At 41.1% G+C, this 24,370-nt stretch overlaps 1 protein-coding gene across 2 annotated transcripts in view; it reads right to left on the bottom strand.

Annotated features, from left to right (window-relative positions):
• AKT3 (AKT serine/threonine kinase 3) overlaps positions 1 to 24,370 on the bottom strand; it is a 139,322-nt gene that overhangs the window by 24,177 nt on the left and 90,775 nt on the right. Inside the window, exons 4-9 of one of the 2 annotated variants that reach the window (XM_081123965.1) lie at positions 22,978 to 23,089; positions 19,348 to 19,492; positions 15,953 to 16,084; positions 13,182 to 13,247; positions 11,755 to 11,823; positions 1,310 to 1,432 (exon numbers count right to left, since the gene is read on the bottom strand). In XM_081123965.1, coding sequence (XP_080980091.1) covers positions 1,310 to 1,432; positions 11,755 to 11,823; positions 13,182 to 13,247; positions 15,953 to 16,084; positions 19,348 to 19,492; positions 22,978 to 23,089 — 647 coding nt within the window. The remainder of the gene's footprint in view (positions 1 to 1,309; positions 1,433 to 11,754; positions 11,824 to 13,181; positions 13,248 to 15,952; positions 16,085 to 19,347; positions 19,493 to 22,977; positions 23,090 to 24,370) is intronic. The other variant, XM_081123966.1, reaches the window with a different exon arrangement.

The following is a 24,370-nucleotide window of genomic DNA, read 5'->3' as shown; positions in this document are numbered from 1 at the left end:
TACATGGTTTCTGCCCCATGCTGTGTACATTTACTTAGACAGATTCTAAGGTAAGGCTACATTTAAAAACATAAACTTAGCAGAGATCACTTAATTGTCTAGTAAAGTTAGTGGTCTATGCATACGGTAAGTGCATGGCTCATATTTATATATAAAGTAGGTTCTTAATGTTGCAGTTTAATAAATTTAGTTTTTCCATCATCAGAAAGGACGGGGCAATGAAAACCATGTTAACGAACGTCACTACGCCCATATGTTCACGGCAATACAGTCAGTGGGAACTGTGACCACGGCCATCTCAGCTGCCCCACTCTCTAATCGAAAATGGCCTTCTTCCCCTTGTTCCTTTAGGCTAGTAAGTCTACCTTCCAGCTTTAAACATTTTGGGTATGTGACCACTACTTCAAAAGCATTCTTATTTCCTTATATCCAAGAAGTTCCCCCTCTTCTCCCTACAAATAGAATTCATAAACTATAAAGTGGGAGTGGGGGGGGGGGTGTGATTCAGGCAGAAAAGAACTATTTCTAAGTAAATGTGGAAATTCTGATGAGCTACTCCGGGGTCAGGAGACTGTGGCCCGTGGGCGAGATCCAGCCTCCCGCCTGTCCGGGTGAATAGTTTTACTCATCTGTGTGTTGTCTGGGACGCCCTCGCCCTGGGACGGCAGAGCCGAGGCGCTGCAGCGAGACTGGATGGGCAGCAAAGCCTGGAATGTTCCCGACCCGGCCTCTGCGGAGGGTTTGCCAGACCCGGAGCTACTCTGAAGGTCTCACTGAGAAGTCAAGTCCCTCTTACCGATAAAACAAACACAGTACTTTTTAAATGCAAATTAAACCAATAAAAGGCTCCGGGTATTTAAACCCTCCCAAAAGTTAATACCAAAATCAAACCAAATATTTTCCTCCAGTAAAGTCTTATTTATTATAAAAGCTTCTTCATAGTACGTCACAGGATGTTAGGCTATAACAGTGAAACTCATTTTAAAATGCCACTCGAGAAGTTCCTTGACTTTTAATCGGATGTTTGACATTACTCAAAACATTTACAGAAAACGGAAACTGTTACTGGTAGGTCAGGCTTAATCAGGGCGTAAAGCAGAAATTCTTTCACATCAAAAACTCGGACATAAAGGAGCCACACACGCCAGTGAATGAAATCACCTCTCGGGTGCAGTAAACCACCTTCTTAAACAGAATGCTTTTCCCCCAACTAAATCTGCTTTTCTGCAAACTGCGTAACTTTGTAATTACTTTGTTTGTCCCTATGGTCTCTGCAAAAACAAACCTGGATTACTTGATTTTTTTTTACCTTGAGATCACGGTACACAATCTTCCCGGAGTGTAGGTAGTCCAGGGCCGAGACAATTTCTGCACCATAGAAACGTGTGCGGTCCTCAGAGAACACCCGCTCTCTCGACAAATGGAAAAACAGCTGCAGGGTAAACAGCAGGGACAGGATTGTAATAATTACTGATTTAGTGGGGAAATTAACACAAACATAAAACACCTCTCATCACCATATTGTGATGATCGATGGTGCGCTCTCCGCGGACACCGAGCGCTCTTAGACAGCAGCTGGCTTATCTCCTGCAGGCTTCCAAGGGGGGCCTGCGAGCTGTGAAATCAGCGTTTTAATCAGTACCCCAATCTTGTTCGAGGCATCCTGCCTGCCCCCCGTTTAACCTTCAGCTACCGGAGGAGAGAAGACTGCACCGTCCGACCGCGTTCCCCTCGCTACGCGCCTGCCTTGCTCCTTCAAGGATCGGGCAGGGAGACGTTATTAAAATAAATGCCCCCAAGCACAGATGTGACATCTCTATTTAATGGTCTGATTTACACTTGGTGTCAGAGGAAGGCCCGCCGATGGCCGGAGCGGGTTTATGTGAACCTGGCCTCCCCTACGTCTGTTGTTTCATCACGACAGCTCTAGAAACGTTTTCAAAGTTTGGATCCGTGTTTTCTACGGTGAGGCGCTGTCAGGCTGCACGTTTTCATCTCAGTAATGTCCAAAGCGGTCTGAGAAGCTCCCAGTGTCCCCCTTGTAAGTCTCAATGTCTGTCTCAAAATAAATGACACCATCAATCTTTTCTCTCACAATCACATAAACTAGAAGCCCCGCCGTTTCCCAGCTAATCGCCACTCGAGAGCTGACACACGTTTATTGGGCGCTCACTGTGGCCAAGCACCCAGCGCTCCGTTTAGCCAGATCTTGATGAGAAGCTGCCGGTGTCCTCTCTCGGGGCGACAATGTACGTAGGGAGCGGGCTTCGGGCACGCCTGAGCTCTGCTGTGCTATGTCCCAGGTTGCTGACAGTGCTGAGCACATTGCCAGGATCGCAGGTGACACTCAATACCTGTCTGTGACCACGGAAACGAACCGATCGGCCAAGGTATTCTTGACGCAGGATCAGAAATCAACTGTCCCTGCGCGTGCATCGGTGGCTCCTAGTGCTCCTACAGATCGGTCACAATGACGGTCAGCAACGTTTGTTCCTCACACACAAGTCACAACTCGGGTAACACATAGGAGGCTCCCTGTAGGTCCTGTTCTTCTTTTTCCCACCTCCACCTCCACTCAGGGGTCTATCACTGTTTTGACATAAACTTTATGCTGGGCCCACGGTCACAGTAAAGAGAGACAGGTAATATCACGCACCTATTGCCAAAAAAAAAGACAGGCTCAAGATCAGTCACAGTGAAACCAAAACACTAGGCGGACAGTCTCTAAACTTGAGTGCTCTCTGCCGGATTGCCATAGTTTATCAAATCTAAGACGCTCCCGACAGGGACTCCATCACTGCTTCATGTTAATGTCAAGTAAGAAAAAAAAGTCAATTAAATCGATGACACACCATCAAATATAAAAGGCATTCTCAATGCAGAAATGTTAAATGCGTGTGACAAAGAATCAAACACACTATGCCCAAAATCAAACCAACGTCTATAATCACTCAGGCACACTTTCCAAAATTCATTTATTTTATATAGGCACAGATATGCATAATGTATAATAATATCTGTAATATATGTAATGCATTTACATACAGGCATATATCTAATGCATTATCATTCAAACATGGAACGTCAGTAAAACCATTCTGAATAACTTCTGGCTCAAAATAATTTCTGCCATGCTTTATACAAAATCTGACTAATGTTGATGAAGGAAACCTGTGACCTCTATGGAGATTTATGGTAGTGTTCGAACAGAATGAAAGTAGTGGTTAAACTTGCAAATTTTCTTAAAATAATGTCAAGCCTACTACCCACTCATCTACTGTACAAGACACGGATGCTCCCTAAGTCAACATAATACATGCAGGAGTCTAAGATCTTTATTTAGACCATGTATCTTCAATTTGTCTCCCAGCCAATTTCTATAAAAATATATGCTAAAAAAAAAAAAAAAAGTTATACTTAAGGAGAATTCTATTTATTTCTCAATCTGCTGTCCTCCGATGTGTGCCCTTGCTGCTTTGTGGGACTTACTCTTGTTAAGATAACCAAGAACCTCCTAATTGCCGAATCCAGTTATTTCCAGCCCACACCCCTTCTTCCGGTTCGGGAGCTCAGCACATCACCTCTTGCCCTCTCCTTCCCGAAACGCGGTTTTGGCTTTGGTAATTCAACTCTCTGCTGATTTTCTATCTAACTCTCTGGATATTCCTTGGCTTTAAACCAACTTTCCATCTAGTGAGAATCAGTTATTTTAAAGTCACTGTGCTGGGCACTGGGAAGGGAAAGACAAGACATACATAGTGATCAGGACAGGCCCTGACCTCACGGTATTCAACTCAGAGGAGGAGACACGCATAGATAAAAAACAAGGGAGCTGTGCGAAGTTTTCTAATTCTGATATTTAAAATGCTTTGGAGGCAAAGAGTGATGGACCTTTATTGAGATGATCTGAGGGGGCTTCACAAATGCAGATGGGATTTTTCGCAAAAGGAGACTATCAGGGAAGCCTACAAAAGACAGCTGTTCCAGTTGTATCCATCTTTATATGCACATAGTAGGGAACTAATGCGTGTTTATGAAAGAATGAATTCTAAAGAGAAAAAGCAGCAATGCAAGAAAACACACACAAGGAACCTGTGTCGCTGAGGAATGACACACATTCGGGGCAATGACAGGACTTAAGTAAAAAAAAGGTGCAGCCACATTGCTTAGGACCTTGCCTGCCAAGATATGGGGCTGAGATCTGTTTTGCTATAAGGGCTGTCAAAGAGTTTTGGGTTAAAACAATTAGCATAATGTAAAAAACAACAACTCTGGCAGCAACCGGAGAATCAATGAGAGTGATCTGAGACTCCAGTCGGGGAAACAATACGTGAAGTGCAGCAGGAACACTCCTGAGCCCGTGAGTGCAGCTGCTGTGAAAAGCTGAGAGCAAGTGGTAGAAATCGCAAGGGCATCATGATCTGGTTAGAACCACCAGGTATCAAAGATTCTACTAAAAACACGGTGGTTATAAAATAGCACATTTAAATAGGGGAGTGAGCATGTTTGACACTATCAGAAGTTACACACGAGCTGAACAAGAGCTTCTGAGGCACCTTGACTGGAGTGGTCACATTTCAAGAGAGTCCCAATTTCAGGGGGAACTCGCAGTGCCGGGGTCGGGGGGATAGCACGTCGGGGTCTCCCTGTGGATGGCGGAGTGGACGTCGCAGCCTGCAGTGTCGAGGAGAAAAAAGGGGCCTGGGACAGAGGAGCCATGGATTTTCTTTTGGCCTGTTAACATATAAATAAGCATGGGACACCACAGCTTTGAGGTTATGGGCCCCAAGGCCAGAGAGGTGGACATGGGAGGCATTTATTTATACAAAGATCTTGTTAAAACCAGGGAAGCATGGTGCAGCCCGGGAGTTCAGTGCAAACGGAAAACAGCAGCTCAGAATCTCAGGGTATCATTGCACGTAAGGACAGGGGACAGGATCAATAGTTATCTGATCTCAGGATGATATTCCGAGCAGAAAGGAAAGGAGACGAGTCCTAAAAGGAGAGCCTGGCAGCAGGGGGCAGGATGCTGAGCCGAGTCCCAGGAGAGGGACACAGCAGGGACTGCATCGGACGAGCGGGGACAAGGGAGCGCCCGGCAGGGGCCTGGTTCTCAGGCACAGGAGCGGGGTCACCTGCTCCCTTTCGGGAAGAGCTGTCCTGCTCACAGGAGCCGGGACAGAAAGCGAAGGGGAAACGGTACGTGGCTCCTTCAGGAGAAAGGAGCGAGCTGGGCCGAGGCGTCACTGAAGCAGAAGGTTTCTGCTGCACACGTGAAGCCGAGCCTCCAGGAAGGCAGCTTTTGCTGGAGAAACTGAGATGCGATGCTCTAAAGCTACAGCTCACATGCAACAGGCGCACACATTAGGACAGCGACGAAGTCGGCCAGCCAGAAACAGGTGATTTTATACAAGTTTAATATACGGTAACACTGATGACGACAATACGTGACCAAGTATGTGAGAGAAAATGACTGTTTAATAAATGCTGCCATACTAGATGGTCAAATTTGGAGAAACGTAAAATTCAATTTTCATGTCATATTGTAACAATGAATTTCATGTAAATATAAAATATGACGCTATTTTTTTAAAACTAGAAAACAGGAAATCAGTAGCTGATTTCAGGATGAAAGATTTTCCAAGCAGAAAAGAAATGAAACAAATCACAAAAGGAAACACTGGTAGAATTAACTACATGGAATGGCAATAATATAAATAAAATTGAATATTTATAGGAAATATGACAACCCAACTGTCCACCACCAGCGGACAGATGAGCAAATGCTGGGAGAGCCCAAGGCATGCACAGGGATCGTGACTCAGCGATGGGAGGAACAAGCTGCGGAGAAATGCAACAGTGCAAGAAATGCATAACCGCCAAACATACGGCTGCGGAAAGCAGCAGACACAACAGAATGCACCCTGTCTGGCTCCGTTTCTGAGAAATTTTAGAAACAGCAAATCAAGTCTTGAGTGTCAGAGAGGATCACTAAGCCGCCTCGGGCCTCCTGTGGATGCTGAAGGGGCGAGGGGCTGGGGTAAGGGCTGGGGGGCCGGGGCGGGGAGCTGGGGGGCTGGGGCGAGGGGCCGGGGCGGGGAGGACCGAGGCCAGAGGCAGAGGCAATGAGCATGTTCTCTGCCTTTATTGTAACGAGGGCTCCGTGTATATACGTTTTTCAAAAGTCACATCACAGTATAAAGCGAGTCCACCTTACTGTCGGTAGACTACACACACCTAAGTAACAGAAACAATCTAAACGTTCAAAATTTTGGTAAGGATTTAATTGAGCGTAGTACGTCTACCTAATTAATGAGTAGACAACTCGTATATATTTTATAATGTTAAACAAAATGGAAAATACAGACACAGGATAAAAACAGGAAAAGGTATTATGAGCATGGCCAGAGCAGTTATGGCTAGACGGTGAGATTTAGAGTGGTTTTTATCTTGTCTTATACCTTGAAAATGATTTATAATTGTTTGTTTGCTATCTGTTTTCCCAGAACACTATGATTTCCTTCAGTGCCGAGAACACAGCAAGTACTGAGCACACAGCACAGCAACTAGCTCACAGGAACCAATAAATATTTTTTAATTGAATTGAAATAACTATGTGGCTTTTCGATGTTCTCTGCAATAAACATGTACTGTTGGTACTTTTATAATAAATTATATAACAGTTTCTAATAAATGTACTGATTTAGGCTTATGACAAATTTAATACCCTGATTTTTTTGTTCAGCAGAGGCCCAGGAAAAAGATAAAAACCATGCGAGTGGTCCACAGCTTTGCTTCCTCAGCACCAAGCCTAATATGAGGCACATATTATGTGCTTAATAAATATGTATTGCGAAGAATAAAATGATATTCAAAACCACTTTCCAAAGAATTATTTATGAAGAAAATAAGGCTTAAGGTTTTGAAGGTACAGTATTTTTATTAGAAAGTTCAAAAAATCATATACAATAACCGAATAACCTTGTTTTCACTTAAAAATAAGTTACTTGCTGCTCAAGCAAGGAGCTTATCTTTAGAAATTTAAGTTTCTTTAGGCAAAGACTACTTTTTTTTTAATGTTGAGCTTAGTCATACTGTAGAAATACAGTAATGTAGATTATTTTAACCTAATAAATATACAAGTCTATATTTCATCACAAACCCAGAATGCTGATTTTGACAATTGCTATATTTTGAAAAAAAAAAGAGTTATATTCTTAATGCAACAAACTTCCCCCAAAATAGAGATCTGGACTTTAAAAATATCCGGAGAATTATCACTGCAGTCTTAGATTTTAAACGCAAGTATCTTTTTGTCCTTGCAAATACTGCCCACACAGTTAGTCACTCCTTTGTAATAGTAAAAGACTGGTTAGCTAGAGAGTAACAAAATATGCTCAATACAAGTCTCATTAATTTCCACGATTACATTCATTATCATAATATTAACTGAAATTGGAACCTGGGTATCCTAAAGACAACTAATTAACTAAGCAGTAAGACTTGGCAGTCTGCGAAATGACGCTGCTTAACATACCCCTTGGGTTGACAAAAAGACCCAAGATGAAAAAGAACGGCTTTAGCTCACCCCCAGGGAAACTAATCAACAGCGCTATCTTAGTCCGTTCTGGCTGCTATAAAAAAACCCCATAGACTGAATGGCTTATAAGCAATAAAAATGTACTTCTCACAGTCCTGGAGGCTGGGAAGTCCAAGATCAATGCACTGGCAGACTGGTGTCCGGTGAGAGCCTGCTTCTGGGATCACAGCTGACTGTCTTTTTGCTGTGTCAAGTGGTGAAGGGACAGCAAACGCTGAGTTCTTTCCCAAGGGCACTAATCCCATTCACGAGGGCTCCACCCTCCTGACCTAATCGCCTCCCAAAGGCCCCACTTCCAAGTGGTATCATATTGGGGATTAGCTTTCAACGTAAGAGTTCTGGGGAGGAAACAAATATTCAGTCTCTAGCAAATACTATACTACACAATTGGAATAATATTAGTTACAGTATAAACTGAACGTTTAAATACTTACTTTTGTAAGATCAAACATATTCTTACATTTAGCAGGAAATTCATATTACTCATGGTCCAGATAATGTCTATTCTTTTCACAAGCTGAACTCAGTTTCCATGCATTTCACACAGAAAAATTAACGCAAAGTAATGTAAATTTACACTTAGTTTTTGAAGTAAGTTCCAGAAAGAACAGGGAAATGGACATGAGATATAAACATAAAAATGCCACATTTTAATAACGTAGTTCAAAAATATGCACAGGAAAAATATTCCCCATTAAAAGATGAAAAGGCCACCACAGATTGGGAGAAAGTATTTGTAAAACATATATATAATAAAGCACTGGTATCCAGAATATATAAAGAAGTCTAACTACTCAACATTAAGAGGACAACCCAATTAAGAAATGGACAAAAGATTTCAACAGATCCTTCAATAATGAAGATATGCAAATAGAAAGTCAGCACAGAAAAAGATGTTCAGTATCACTAGTCATTCAGGAAACTCAGAATAAAACTATTATATACCACTACACACCCACTGGAATGGGTAAAGTTTTAAAAAGCTAACCATTCCAAGGGTGACAACGATCCTAAGTAACATTCTGGAACTATAAAACGAGATGACAAGTTGACAGTGTCTTTTGAAGTGGAAGATACCAAATGACACAGAAATTGCACTCCTAGGTATCTACCTAAGATAACTGAAAATGTACGTTCACACAAAGGTTTGTACTGGAATATTCGCAGGTGCTTTCTTCATATAACTCAGTTCAAAGGATCCAAATGTCTATCTACTAGTGATTGTTTAGACACATGAAGATATATCCATATAATGCGGTAAAGTCACAAAAAGAAACAAACTACTGAGTTTTTAAAGCTTTATGCTAGTGAAAGACAAAGAATACAGATGACGACAAACTGTTTGGGGATTGTAGTTTCTAAGATTTAAATACGTTCTGTTCCACTGTCCTGCCTTTTCTCTTCCTGGTCCCCAATTATACTATATTGTATCTTCTGTGTTCATTCTCTTGAAATGCTCCCTCTGGGGCAATCCAGCCTTTGTGTGAGAAGTCCCCTGCCGGGCCATAACCACACGGAGAGGGATGATGGAACTAGACAAACGCCTAGTTAGTTCCTGCAGTTCCGCTCCCCTTATCTGACATTCTACATATAAAAATCAGCATCTTAGATGTTGCGGCTGCTTACGTCTTTGCATTATTACTCTACATGCATTGACATATCGGTTTAATGATTTATTTTAGGCAACTAGCCGTTTAATATAATGAAAGTATACACTAAAAATATTCCCAAGTTTATTTTGCCTCGAACTTTATATGATAATGTGAATATTATAATACATTCTTGACTTGGGAATTTTTGAAAAAGCTTTGGGTAAAAGAAATGGAATTCTGATATAACCTATACAGTATAATAACTAAAATAGCTGGCAAAAAAAAATTTAGCTTGTCAGACTCCTGACAATAAAGTTATTTATATATCTATAAATTTAGTAAAACATAAAAAATCATCACTATGAATATGAAATACTTTTAATTCAAAAACCACCCAAATCACACCTCCATAAATTAGTAACTAGAACTAGAATGCCGACTGCCAGCACTTCTGCCTTATGTAAATTTAAAACGAGATGATTTTGGTGCACTGAAGACCAAATGCCAGCCAAATAATGAGAATCTGAAATGAGTATGAGAGGATCTCAGGATTGGCATGAAACTGAAAGTCACATGCAAAAAATAAAATGCATTTTTATCAAATAAATTAATATATAGTGTCAAATGAGCTAAATATGGACAAGAATAGTAAATAAGAGACAGTGTTAGGATCATTTGTGCCCTCAGAAGATAGAAGACGTGAGTAATTTATCAGGTGAATAACATTTCCACACAATGATTTTCCTTTACCCCCTAATGAGTCTCTTAACTTCCAGGTTTCAGCCTTGAGAGACTCACAGAGTCCAATTTATAGGCCTACAAGAAATACAGCTATGAGTGAGGTTGCCCGGAACCCACTCTCATGACCTTGTTCTGCTGAGCTCCAGGCCAACCCTACACTCTGCAGGTGCAGGCCTTGTACCGGTTCACCTGCTTCAACACATTAAATAATCCAGTCTTTATAATACATTCCCCAAACAGACATCCTGAAAAAAAGAAGAAATACCAAACGAGAGAGATAACATAAGAGTTTCCACGCTAAAGAAAACCATCTGGCCAGTCTGAAAACCTGCTTTTGTGTGTGAAATTTTTTTCAACAGTCTTCAATTAATTAATCTCGTAAGTACTCTAGGTGTAGAATAAAAGTACAGGTGCCAGCTAGCCAGCTCCCGCTAGGAAGCCTCCCTTCACTCACCACCCCAAATTCTTCTTTCGCTCCTGCACAGCCCCATGGCCATTAATCTGCAAGTCTGATCACAAGTGAAAACTGTCACTTTCTACTTAGTGTAAACTTTGTACCTTGCCTTCCCATCTAGACTATAAACTCTTTCAGGGTAAGAGCTATGTTTAATGCAGATTTGTAGGCCCCAAAATATCCACCAAAGTGCCTTGCACAGATTCAACGAATATGTATTTTATAAATACACTCCTAGATACCCCCTCCTGAAGAAAACATTTTCAGCTTTTTTTTCAAAAATAAACTACATGGTCCATTACTTTCCTTTCTTCTTCCTACTTCTTAGAAGTTCCTGCTTTACCACTTTTGTCAGCTTCTTCCACCCCTGTTCCCTGAGGAAATGTGTTCATCCATCCACTTATTTATGCCCTCAAGTCATCCAATAAATATCTGCCAGCTTCCTACCATGTGCCAGGTCGCGTGTGAAAGTGCTGGGGTTACACTGACGAACAAGCCCCTTGGGGAGCTCAGAGTCCAGGGGCCTCGTTCCTAGAAAGGGTGTCTTAGGACACTGTGATGAACCCGCAGTGCCCTCGCATTGCGAACGCGTTCGCCAAGTGACGAAATGACTTTTTGCAATGAACTAATTCCTACAAGGCAGATAGTTTTACAGGAGAAAATATTCTATGCAGCATATTTGATTTATTTTGGAAAATAAGACTTTTGAAGTCCTTGAGAAACAAGACCCTGTTTGTTGAATTTAAATTTACTTCAGAAAACCCACAATGTAAAATATTCCCAATTAACTATTCCAGTAAACCATATTTTCCCATCACCCTGATTTTGATCAAAATAGGGAGGAGGTACTATGAGGACTAAAGGAACAGGTGAAACTCCTAAAGAATTTCTCTTTTAAACTGCAAGACCCCTTAATATCTCTTAAATACAGTCAAGGTTACTCTGACTACTACGCAGAAGAGAAACCGCAGTCACTTCATGCCTATGGACTACTGCTCAACTGAGTTTAAAACGAATAAAATAATAATTTTCTACAAGTTTCACCAAAACTTAAGAAGTCTAATTTTCAAAATTAGACGGTTTCATGATTTTTACTTTGGGTGAAGGTTTTTACACTTGAAAAATACAGAAGAGAGTAGAACACGATTACGCTTGCCAATATATAAGAGTAGTTATTAAAAAAAATAAGCAAGCATTACATTTCATTAGGGGTTACTCGGCTCCCATCTACTTAAAAGCAGAGAGAGCTACTCGAATCCCTACCAAGAAGCAGAGAACCGTGATACTATACGTTATATTTTAAATAACGTGTTAAACGACCGACAGCGTGGCCATGCAGAGCAAGCGCCGGTGCGCTGGTGACTCACCTCGCCCCCATTGACATATTCCATCACAAAACACAAACGGTCTTTTGTCTGGAAGGAGTATTTCAATGACTTGAAATGAAAAAGAAAAAAAATGTTGTATTATAATCCTACATTGTTACAACGGGACCAAAACAGAGCACTTAGCAACAGCAGGCGTGACTGAGGAGCTGAACTCTTATCATTCCTCTCGCGTCTATGTTCTTCGTGAGAGTGCTCAAGTAAAGGTTTATGAGAGACAGAAAACAAGTTATGCTTAGGTCCGCAATGGGTATACTGCCAGGGAAAAATTAAAATTTTAAGTAAACATTAACTTAGAAATTGCGATGCGCGCTTCCCCCTCTATTGGGCCATCCACTTCAGACTGTGTGCTCCCCAAAGTTCCTACCACGCGCCCTGAGAGTGAGGCCCACAAACTGCTCTAGTGGAAGTCTAAGGAATACAGGTACAGTAGTGATATTTGGGGGGCTACTATAGTTACAACGTAACTTTTTGCATATAGGGTAACTTTTTGCATGACCCGATCCAACGGAGTTGGTTCACGTAATTTTATAGGTTATAACGATGCAAGAACTTTAGAACTATCTTAATATACTATCTTAATATAGCCAAAAAACACACAATATAACAACATTAAATCCAGACATCTGGGGATAACTCTGAAAATTCCTACTTTTCAGGTCATTGTACATCTTTAAAAGGTTGCTCCTTTTGAAAGTCTACCTGTTATTTTTTATCTTAATCTGCTTCGTTGAAACCAGCCCTATACAGAAACTCTGCAAATTATGCTTCAATTACAGTCAATCAAGGAACAGGCCTAAAAAAAGTCAGTTTGTTTCATAACAACTAAGTCAGTCACAGTTTGTACTTGATCTAGTGAAGAAATAATCATGATTTATCTGATCTTTAATTTAATGTATTCAGTGTTCCTGCATTTCTTAAAGTACTCTACAACTGAAAGAAGTTTCAATTTGCACAAAAAATATTCAGGAAAGATTTCTGCCTTTCATATTTGAAGACAATGCTGCCCAATCATTTCTATACTTATTAGAAGCCAATAAACAAAAGAAACATAAAATCCTTACATTTACTACTACTCTTTTTCGTAGACGCTTTTTAAGTCCACTATTTTCTCAGTGGTCTCCTTAAAATGCCATAGGTGATTTATTTCCTGTATGAATTTTTTTTTTATTAAAGGTAGGCAATTCATGGGGGAAGAAAAAAGAGTCTCATAAAAGTAGTAGGTGCCTACTGCAAATTTAATCCATACATTCCGATAATTTCCAAGAAACCTGACTTACAGTCTTTCAACACGGAAAATGGCATGCCTACGTGAATGTTATTTAAAATGTTATTTTGCTTAGCTGAGTTCTGTAAGGCTCCCTTAAATTTCGAATGCTGACGGTAACATCTGTCCTCTAGTCACTTACTGTTAGGAAGGGGTGTCTGGTGTTCTTCAGGACCCTGCTTTCTGTGAGAGTGTGCGCCACCTCATCCTGCAGGGGGAGAAAAACCTTTAATACGTGCTCTGGGCGCCAATAAGATAAAAACGTCACCGTTTCCCTAAGACCAGAGAGGCAAAACCTGGAGACGGAAAAGATCTGACAGCGCAGTGACACGCCTGCTCCCTTTACTGCTGAGCTTCTGCTACAGTCCCCCCACCAAGAAAAAAAAGAGCGAGCAAGCGATCAGCTTCACGACGGCCTCCATCAGAGGGCTGTAAGGTACAAATTCATCCAGATGCAGTCCTGCTGAGTCAAAGTATATCAGTCATGGTACAAGAGTCACCAAAAAAGACACCTTTCAAGAATGTGCTTACTGTGGATGACGCCGCGGGACACCCTCCTTTTATTTCGCTGTATTGCAACTCAGGGGGACATCCTGGAAGGGGAGCTGGGTCGCCGGGGCTTCCTGCTGCTCCTCTCGGGGTGCGCTTAGCGACAGGCTGGGGGGCCCGGGGCTCCCACCGTGCCCGGTCCGGGGGGTGGCAAGGCTTTCCCGGGCCTGGTGGCAGGCCCCGCGCCGCAAGCGGCCCTCCCAGTGAGCCACCGGGCGGGACTGCAGCCCGGTTCTCTGATGTCAAGGGTCCCTCTGTCCCAGCCTCGCTCCCTCACACTTTCAAACTGTCATCTTACTTCCTACTCCGAAGGGGAGCCGAACCCTCATTCTCCGAGTGTCCCCAGGACTGTCCTCAGACCTCTTCTTGTCCCCTAGGGGCTCGTGCCCTTGGCAGCTGCGTTCAGACAATGGCTCGGAGCACAGTGCACATGGTGAGGTTCCTCCCTCTCTCTCACATAAATTTTTAAAAAAACAACATATGCCCGGCCGGGCGTGGCTCAGTGGCTGAGCATCGACCTGGGATCCAGGCGATCGGGGTTCGATTCCCGGTCGGGGCACATGCCCGGGTTGCGGGCTCGATCAATGCCTCTCTCATCATTGATGTTTCTATCTCTCTCTCCCCGTCTCCTTTCCTCTCTCTGAAATCAATAAAGATATATTTAAAAAAATTTAAAAAAACAACATATATCCTTGGGTGAGGATTTTTTTTAAAAAGACCTCCAATCCACAACTAACTTTACAACTTAAGGAACTAGAAAAAGAACAAATGAACCCTAATGCCAGCGGGAGGGAGAAAATAATAAAGATCTGAGCAGAGATAAATAAACTACAGAGTAAAGAAAATCAGTGAAACCAAAACTCGGTTCTTTGAAAAGATTAACAAAATTGAGAAACCTTTAGCTGGTGTGAGTACGAATCAATGTACAGAGAATGAGGGAAGTAGACATCCGTCCCTAGCAGACCACGGTGATAGCTGCTGTGGACAAGACCCACCGACAGATGTTGAACAGTGGGCAAAAGTGTAGGGAGAAAGGCGATATTTGTATCATGGCCAATGCTATTCCCCTTCTTTCTTCATTCACTGGATCCTGACAACCCTATAAGGCGGACACTATTAGCACTCTCATTTTTCAGGGGAGGAAACCAAGGCAAAAGAAGCTAATTTGTTTGGGACCATTTAGTAAGCAGTAGAGCCTATAAGAAAACATCAGTTTAACTGGAATGCGTGCCAGGTATGATGCCGAGGCCTTTACATATTCCATGCAACATAATACTCTCGTCCAGGAAAATTGTGTTTCACCAATAAAATGTGACAAATGGAAAACCTAAGATTCCCCCGGACTGTTCCACAGGCTGCAGGCTGTTAGCACGCGTGGCCTCCACCTGGTACCTGGCAGTGCTCTCCCTTCCCTGCAGCGTTTGGATAAGCAAATATGCCCCCCTCCGAGGGAGTAGTGCTCCCCCCAAACCTGGCTGTTAAAGGTCATCAGGTGGTAGGATGCAAAGCTGGGATATAAACCTAGGCCTGCCTGAGCCCAGGTCAGTGTTATTTCCCACACCGGGCACTGACCGTGAAGGAGCTGAGATTGAAACAAGTGGACAAGACATGGGAGCATAACTTTACCAAGTGGGGGGAGCCATACCCTCCAAATGAGGACACACTGCTGGAAATGACCGAGGGTTAAAGTAGTCTACAAAGCATAGCAATAATAGTATATGTCACTTGTTGGATTAAGCCAGGCAAAGAGCTTGGACCAATTTATTAAGTATATCAAATTTGTCTACTGAGGGGATTGGGGTTTAGTTTAGAACCCTGAGAACTGGCATCGTTAACATGTTCATTATTTGCAGAGGTGAAGGAAGTTATGAGGAGGGTCTTAAGGCCTCCTGAAAAAATTTCAAAGACTATCATTTCCTTTAGTTTCATTATTGTCATATTTTCAAATTTATTAAGGATGCTTTTCCATTCGACAAATACAAGTTGTATAATTTACGAGCACAAATCATCTGTATTATTCTAAGCCCTCTTATTTAATAAGAAATTCCGAGTGTTGGGGGGAAAAGATAAAACAACGTCAGTGTAATTAGTGATACAGGTCACAAATACATAGTAAAAACTTTATCCCAAACACACACAGAATTAATATTTCTATCTCCTTGAGAGAATAAAGTAGCTCCAGTATATAATGTTCAGATAATATTATAAACTTTTAAAAGTTTTAATATTCTAAAAGTTAATATACAGGTATTGTAGCAGTAGCCTACAATCAACATTTTGGTTATTTAATGGAATTTCTACACTAATTACGTGTATACATGAGCACACACACGTGTGTACAGTGTAAACAAAAATTTCAGTTACCTTTGCAATAATAACTTCTTTCTTCAGAATCTTCATAGCGTAATACTTCCCACTGGCCTTCTCTCGAACCAAAATAACTTTCCCAAAAGTGCCTTTACCTAGTAGTTTCAAATAGTCAAAGTCATTCATTGTCTGAAAAATACAAATTAAAAAATATATGAAAGATTCGATGCAATTTAACTGTAAACATCTATGTACACACTTGCAATAGCCACTGAGAAGCAAATTATACCAATCTCTAAGCACTGTTAAATGAGTAAACATCAAACTGGCACTGGCTGTCTCATCAGCAATCATGGAGGCTGGAAACCACTGAAGCAATTCTCAGATACTGGAGACAATAATCTTGAGCCTACAATTCCTCCGCTACTCAAATGATCAGTCAAGGAAAACTCCAGGACCAGATGGGTTTGCTGGTGAATGATATAAACATTTAAGGAAGAACTAATACCAATTCTGTATAAACTCCTACAAAACCAATCAATAGCCTTCATGTAAATGTAAAAAATTCTAAAAACTTTGCAAATGAATGCCTATGTTCATTTTCAACATTCTTTGCTGCCTATAATTTTTCCAAATGTCAAGTTATAATGTGTCCACCATTCAATAATATCTCTGGTCCAAAAGAAAAGCAGCAGAAGACATCAGGGGAATAAAAAAGTACATTTATTAATTCAACTAAAATCAAACAAGTGAGGCCAAGTATCCAGAAGATAGTTAACAAAGCCAGTGTCATCTGAACAAATATGGTTAATTTCATTTTCATTAATAGAGTTTAAAAAATCAAGGAACACTGCAAAATACAAAGCTATTTGTGCTGAGGAGTCTGGAAGACGGGTGCCACTGACTGCCCCCCGCCTGTACGCACAGGCCGCTCCTTCCAGTTAAGAGGTGGGGTCAGCCTTCCCCTTCCTGGCTGCCCTGTGTCCTGCTTTGTCACAGGGTAGGATCAAAGCGACACTGTCAGCCTCTGCTTCCTGCCTCCTTGGAGAGCCAGTCTGGGAAGCCGGCTCCCATGCTGGGGACAGTGCAGCCGTTTGCTGCCGAGGGGACCGTGCAGAGAGATCCCATGAGGGGAACCAAGAACCCGGGCGCGAGGGAAAGGCCTCCCGGCATTTTCCAGCCCAGCCCACATGCCCGCTGACCGCAGCTGCTTGGGAGATGCATTTGAGGCCAGCAGAGCTGCCCAAGCAAACCACGAAGTCATGAGAACCTACTGTTATTGTTTTAAGACATCAAACTCGGCTAGTTTGTTCTATGCAATAAGGAGAAACATCATCCTTATAAATAGGCCACTTTATTGCTTAAAACTTCATGTGAGCAGTACCCTCTCATTGCTTTGACGCTAAAAGCACTGGGAAGTGAGACTTGCTGTGTCCTCTCACTCAGTATCATATGCACTGAAGCTGAATTCTTAGGGGTAAAAATCAAAGGAGAATTTTTAAACCGCTTAATGACACTTTCAGATGAAAAGTAATCTATAATTATAAAGTACTGCTATATTCCTTTAGGACTGTGATGCTTAGGGACAAGGAGAGTTTTGAAAATATGACAGCCTTAACTCTGAATTTCACAGCTTCTGTCAGTTTCTGTCAATCTTAAAAAAAAAAAAAAAAAAAAAGGAATTTGCATGGAAATTGATATTAGTTAAAAAGCATTCTATGTGATAAAATCAGAAACAGATTTCGTATCTATTTTGACAAAACTTCAGAACGTTTTAAAAGTATCTTTGATACCAAATGGTCCTGTTCAGCGTGGTATACACAGAAATTATCTGGTCTTTACAAACGAAATGTAACCTATTACAAAATGTTTTCCTCTTTTGGATGGTATTAAGGAAAAAGATACAGTAAGATTTTAATAAAACATGAAAGCATGGTTACTCTCCAGAAAAATCAATCCCCCCAAATCCAATCCTAACCATTTATTAGGTACGTATTTTACATAGTTACACTCTTCCCTTTACATAAACTCTAGCATATCAGCGTGACTGCTTTAGGCTAAGACATGCATGTGCGTACGTGACAAATGCTTACTAATAAGTGTATTCAAATCACAGACACTAGAATATAAGAAAAAGACTGTCTAGTTCAAAAATTAAGTTAAATATGAATATATAATTGAAGAGGAGCACAAGGAATCACTCAGAAAAGAATACAGAGGTTTTAGTAAATTTGGCCAAAACAGATCAATTCCACAGACATTTAAGGTGGAAGAACTGGACCAAACAAAGCCTGTGGGACACTAAGTTGAAAGGGGGGCTTGGAGAATCCACCTCCCTGCCCACACCTCTGCCACTTGCCCTGGTCGTCTCTGGCAAGGGCAGGGAAAGCTCGAATCTGATCCCTTTCTGCCACGCTGACTAGGCCGGGCGGTGCGAGATCGCAGGGTCGCAGCAGGTCCCACCATCTCATCTCACTCTCCAAATGCCAACCACAGCTCTGAGCTACTGCGCCGGGCGTTAGGTGATAAAATTCCAAGAACTGAAGTCAGGCGTCATGGGAAGACTGGAGGCATGGCTTATACTTGATACCTGAATCAGCTGCCCCCGGAGTCCTATACTGGTCATTTAAAAATTAAGCAAGCCCTGGCCGGGAGGCTCAGTTGGCTGGAGTGTCGTCCCAAACACCAAAAGGTGGCAGATTCGATTCCCGGTCAGGCTACATGGATAATTTCCTTAAAAATGAGAGTTTTCTTACCTGAAGATGAATTTATACTCTATTATATGACATATTCATCTATTTTGAACATCTATATGTTTGGGTTAATCTTAAAATACCATTTTTTTTATAAGGAAGTTGCTTTTCAATTTCCTACAGCAACGAGAAGCATAATTTACAATTCCCATGAACATATAAATTGGCACTTATTATTGGGAGCACTGAGGGAAGGAAAGTCTGTTTCCCTGAGTGGCTCTTGAGGTTCCACTGAAATAAAAAAAACTATTATTTCCAAGCCTGTTCACATTGCTGCTGACACGGGGCTGAGCCGCCGCGGGCGGGGAGCGCCCCAGAGCTTTCTGCGCTGGTGTCAGGAGCAAGCAGAACGCCAAAGAGGAAAGGACCAGGTCATTAGGAAAAATGCTTTATTTCCACGTCTCTAAGATGCTGTTTAAAACAATTGGAGAAAAGGCGGGTCACAAAGTAGTTCATCAGTGGCAACTCCCCAGCAGGCCTACCGGCGGTCGGTGCTAAGTGCCGAACCGCTGAAACAAAGTGCTGTTTGTTTCATTCACTTGGTTTTAAACGACAAAGGTATTTCGGATTCACCTGAATGAAAACCAGCCACACCCACATGCGATAACAGGCTGACATTCTTCGCTCAGTGCTGTTTTTAACATATTTCTCTCATGCACATGAATGTGCTGAGTGGGGGAATAAGTCATCATTGTCTACCTTTCTTTTATGGTGGGTGGTAGAAGCATCCATCTCTTCCTCCCCAATATTATCAATTTGTGAAGTTGGACTGCAATTCATTCTTTCCTCTTCTTGCCTCTGAAGTCTGTCCGCGACAGCCTGAATAGCTTCTGTCCATTCTTCCCTGGAAAGCAGGTAAAGATTCTCATTAATAGAGGGCAGTAAACAAGTCAAATAATTCCTTTTTATAACATGAAATATACACAAAGTCTACTCCAGGACACACACACCCTCCCTCCCTTCCTCCAAGGTGGAATTAATCCCAAGGCATTTTACATACGGCCTAAAGTTCGTAGTAACATTTATTTGAGGTGTGTCAAATGAGAAAAAAATATGATCTTCCTGGTGAATGTCTCATGTACATTTGAAAGCAATGTGTATTCTGCCACTTTTGGGTTAGTATTATGTAAATATCAGTTATATCAAGATGATTAATAGTGTTATTCTGTAACTTTGTTGATTTTTTTATCTAGCTGGTTTATCAATTGCTGAAAAGAATTTTAATCAAGTCTCCCAATATGGTAGTGGGATTGTCTATTTTCTCTTTCGATTCTCTTACTGCACGCATACATATTCATAACTGTTATATCGCGGAGTTCACTTGACCCTTTTAGCATTAGAAAAGTGTCCTGGTACTCTCAAGTAATACATTTTATTTTGTAATCTGATATAGCAAATCTCTTTCTTATATTTACTGTTTGTATATCTATTTCAATCAATTTATTTTCAAGCTACCTGTGTCTTAAAGTGCATCTCTTAAAGACAGCACCTAAGTGAGCCTTGTGTTTTCATCAATTCTGAAACTCTCTGCCTTTCAATTGCAATGTTTAACCATTAATATTTAATGCAATTGTTCATACGGCTGCACATGAGTCTACCATGTACAGAAAATACCAAGTGTTGGCAAGAATATGGAGAAACGGAAACTCCTAAGCACTGCTGTGGGAATGTAAAATGGTGAAGACACTATGGAAAACACTGTGGAGGTTCCTCATAAAATTAAAAATAGAACTACCATAAGATCAACAATCCCACTGCTGGATATTTAGCCAAAAGAAAATGAAATCAGCATCCTAGAAGAGAGATTTGCACTCCTATGTTCACTTCAGCATCATTCAAAATAGCCAAGAGATTAAAAAAACCCTAAATGTCCATTAAAAGATGAACGGATAAAGATAACATGGGATAAACATAGAATGGAATATTATTCGGTCTTAAAAGAAGAAAATCATGCTATGTGCTACAACATGGATGAACCTTGAGGACATTATTTGTGATATAAGCCAGTCACAAAAGGACAAATATTGTACGTTCTCATTTATATGAGATATCTAAGGTAGTCAAATTCACAGAAGCAGGAAGTAAAATGATGGTTGATGGGCCAGAAGAGAGGGAAATGGGAAGTTGCCATTCAATGCGTATAGAGTTTCAGTCATGCAAGATGGAAAATTCCAGAGTTCTAACTAACAGCATTGTATATATAGTTAACAATACTGTAATGTACACTTTAAAATTTGGTAAATTTCATGTTATGTTTTTTAATCACAATTTTAAAAAATGAACTAGAACTAAGACCATTTTGAAAAACTAGCAACAATAGAAGGCGTGATTTATTAAAAGCTAAAAGTTTTATAAGGCTTCTCTAATTAAAAACCATGTGGTCCTAGTGCTAGACTGACAGAAAAATCAAAGGGGGAAAAAAAGAACCCAAAAATACAAGTATTTATGTATATGTGCCATCCATAATCAGTTAGAAAAAAACGGACTATTCAATAAATGGAGGTGAGACAACAGGCTCATCTATTGAAAAAGAGAGATTCTAAACTTACATGATATAATGAAATAAATACAAGATTTTTAAAAACAGATTAGAGGTATTTAGTTTGCAACAGGTAAGTATTACAGACTGGAAGACAGAATATGGAAGATAAAGAGTTTATCTAGATCTCAATAAGTTAAGTCTTCATTAACGTTAAAGTCGTATAAAATACCCAAACACCAGATTCAAGGTGAATTCAGGAAAATAAACTCTAATGCAAATATAAATATGCTGTTTTTCATTTTCACTAAAACTGCTTTCTTCTAGTCATAAATGCAAATGAAAACGGATTATCCAGAAAAGTAGTGTGATATTACTGCAGGAACAGCAACCAATTCAAAGTCTTAAGACATGGCTAAGTCCAGCTTTGCAAACACAAAGGCAAAACAAATCATGTTACATGGGATGTTATAAATCCATGAAGACTAATATTTTCAAAGAACATACACTGCCATGGGAAAAGTTCCATTCATTCAACAAGTCAGCAAATACTATGTTGGACCCTGGACTGTGTGCTAAAAATAAAATAGTGAGCGTGGAAGACATCATCCTTGCCAATCAAGGATCTTGCAGTCTACTGAACAAGGCAAACGAAGATTATAGGAGCGACACACATGATGCAAAAGGTACAAGGAGAGAGGTAAGTATATAGTTTAGAAGAGTCAGAGGTTCTGTAGGAAATGTGACATTTTAAGCTCAGATCTGAAATATCCATAGGAATTACCCCAACCATAGTTATGGGTTAAGATATAAGCAAACTGAGGACTCAGCGGAGAGAAATGCCCAGGGAAGATGTGGAGGCAGGACACACAAAGCTGTGTGAGTACCGAGGACCTAAATACATCTCACAGCATAAAGGTGGAAGTATATAAAAAAAAATCAGTCCTTAACTCTGGCTATAGAATCAGAAATATGAGAAATTTCTAGTTCTTTCCTATTTTTCTTTCTTCTGTTTTCTGAAGTAATCATACATGATCATTTATTGCTTACTGATCAGAGAAGTATTATTAAAATAATACTGTACTATTTACTACGTTTTGTGGGGGAGGTTTAATTTTTAATCACACGAGTTTCTTAAGAACTAATTTATGCATTCATCTGGAAAATAGGCTAGAAACGTTGAACTTCACAGAGCTGATCTGAATCAAATATGGTAACATACATGCAGGGAACTGAATTGGTGGGGGCGGATGCTGGGCCTAGGTCAGTGCCAGGGCCACCAGGTGGGAGGGTGCTGAAGAGAAGTGGGGGGCGGGTTCCAGGGTTAGCCGATCAGGAGGAGCAAGCTGGTGAGCTGGCTGGACACGTGCTGCCAAGCCCCTCTTCAGCAAGGATGGCAGCCAGTGCCAACCGAGCCTGGCACGTTTCTTCTCGCTGAGCTCAGGCCCGGCCTCAGCAGCCTTCTCAACAGCACTCGGGGCGGCCACCTGCACCGCGCCAGGCCACCTGAAGCCTTTTGCTACCTCTGGCCTCAGAACTCTACAGACAAACACAATTAATTCTACAATGCTTTTTAAAGAGGTAGCTTGGTTACAAAAATGTCTTAATTTATTATCTTTTAACTTTCCAACGTTGTTTTCTCTTAAGGAGTATATTTTACAGAACTTCTAGATGTTCTGACTAAGTATTTTATAAGCTATTCGTCTGGTATATCGGAATAGTAATAATTAAGGGACAGCAGCATTTTACAAACGTATTTACATATATTTACACATGGGGTCAGACACACATAGGTTTTTAGATTGACCATGGCTTTTTCACAAAATGGGAAAAAAAGGTGACTTTCTTACCTTTCCTCTGGAGTATCTACATGAAATGTTCGCTCTATAACAGTGGTCCACTGGAGACATCGGATAATAAATGTGTTTGGCTTTGGTCGTTCTGTTTTCATTAACTGGCATTCTAGTAATAAAATAAAATGTCTCTTTGAATATGCTTATATTCAAACCAAGAAACAAACAACAGAGTTCGATTCTAAACACAACCACTGCGACCTCACGGCCTCCTATGGGCTACACATAACCTTCCCAAGCACAGCTTGCTGCGCTTTCCTGTATCGATACCTTTGCTGTCTGGAATGCTGGCCATTTATCTGACCCTGATCCATAAGCAACTACCAAAGTCAAAAGAACGCCTGTTCTTTAAGGTCCAGATCAAAGCCTACTCCCTCCATGAAGCTTTAGTGACAACCTGGCCCTAGACTGACCATTCCTGCACACGCCCCCACATTCTCGTAACTTGCCCCTGTGCCCCACACTTTCCACTTAGCACAGACTACCTTATATTATCCTCTATCATTTTAGGAAGGGATCCTTAACTCTCTACCCAGATTATAAGCCTTTTGATAGTACACACCGCCTAGAACTCCTAATAATCACAGCCCCTAGAGCCAGTCAGTCAAAAGGTGGTCAGTTCTGTCAGGGAATGTCTAGGAAAGAAGACGGCCATAGTGTAGTGACTGCAAGCGTGGAATCCAACACCAGCGTGTCTGGATTCGATTTTTTCACCGACCATGAACAGTGCAACCTTACAAATTAATGAACCCCTCTGGTCTTCGAGCACTGAGAAATAATGAGAGTACCGGCACCATAAAACTGGTATGGGGTTTAATGATAAATCAATGGAATACCTAGCATAACGTGTGACGCAGTAAGTTTTCAATAATGTCAGCTATTAGCTATTTATCAGGACTGGACTTTGAAGGAGATGTGGCATTGGACAAGAGAAAGTACAGTTGGCTTGCTACTGATACTGCTCTTTAAAAAAAAAAAAAAAATGTTTTTATTGATCTCAGAGAGGGGAGTGGAGAGGGAGAGAGAGAAACATCCATGAGATCATCGCCTGCCTCCTGCGCACCTCCTACTGGGGATCGGGCCAGCAACCCAGGCATGTGCCCTGACCGGGAACACAATCGGCAACCTCCTGGTCCTGGGACCACACTCAACCAGCTGAGCCACACCGGCCAGACTGATGCTGCTCTTTTGAAAGAAAATCATTTACCCCTGGTTGAAAAATTCAGTGGTGTTTTCTCAGCACTTGTCTTTTTTGTCCTACGTCCATTATTAGCAACTATCAACGACCATTTCTCTGTCTTTATTGGACCAAGTCATCAATCACATTGCACTATTCTTTTTTTATATATAATGAAAAAATTCACATTCTAAATCAGTATGTTAAAACACA

Source organism: Miniopterus schreibersii (genome assembly GCF_964146895.1).
Source record: "Miniopterus schreibersii genome assembly, chromosome: 21".
NCBI classification, from domain to species: Eukaryota; Metazoa; Chordata; class Mammalia; order Chiroptera; family Miniopteridae; genus Miniopterus; species Miniopterus schreibersii.
The sequence above is the reverse complement of the archived record's forward strand: the minus strand, read 5'-3'. Positions and strand labels throughout refer to the sequence as shown.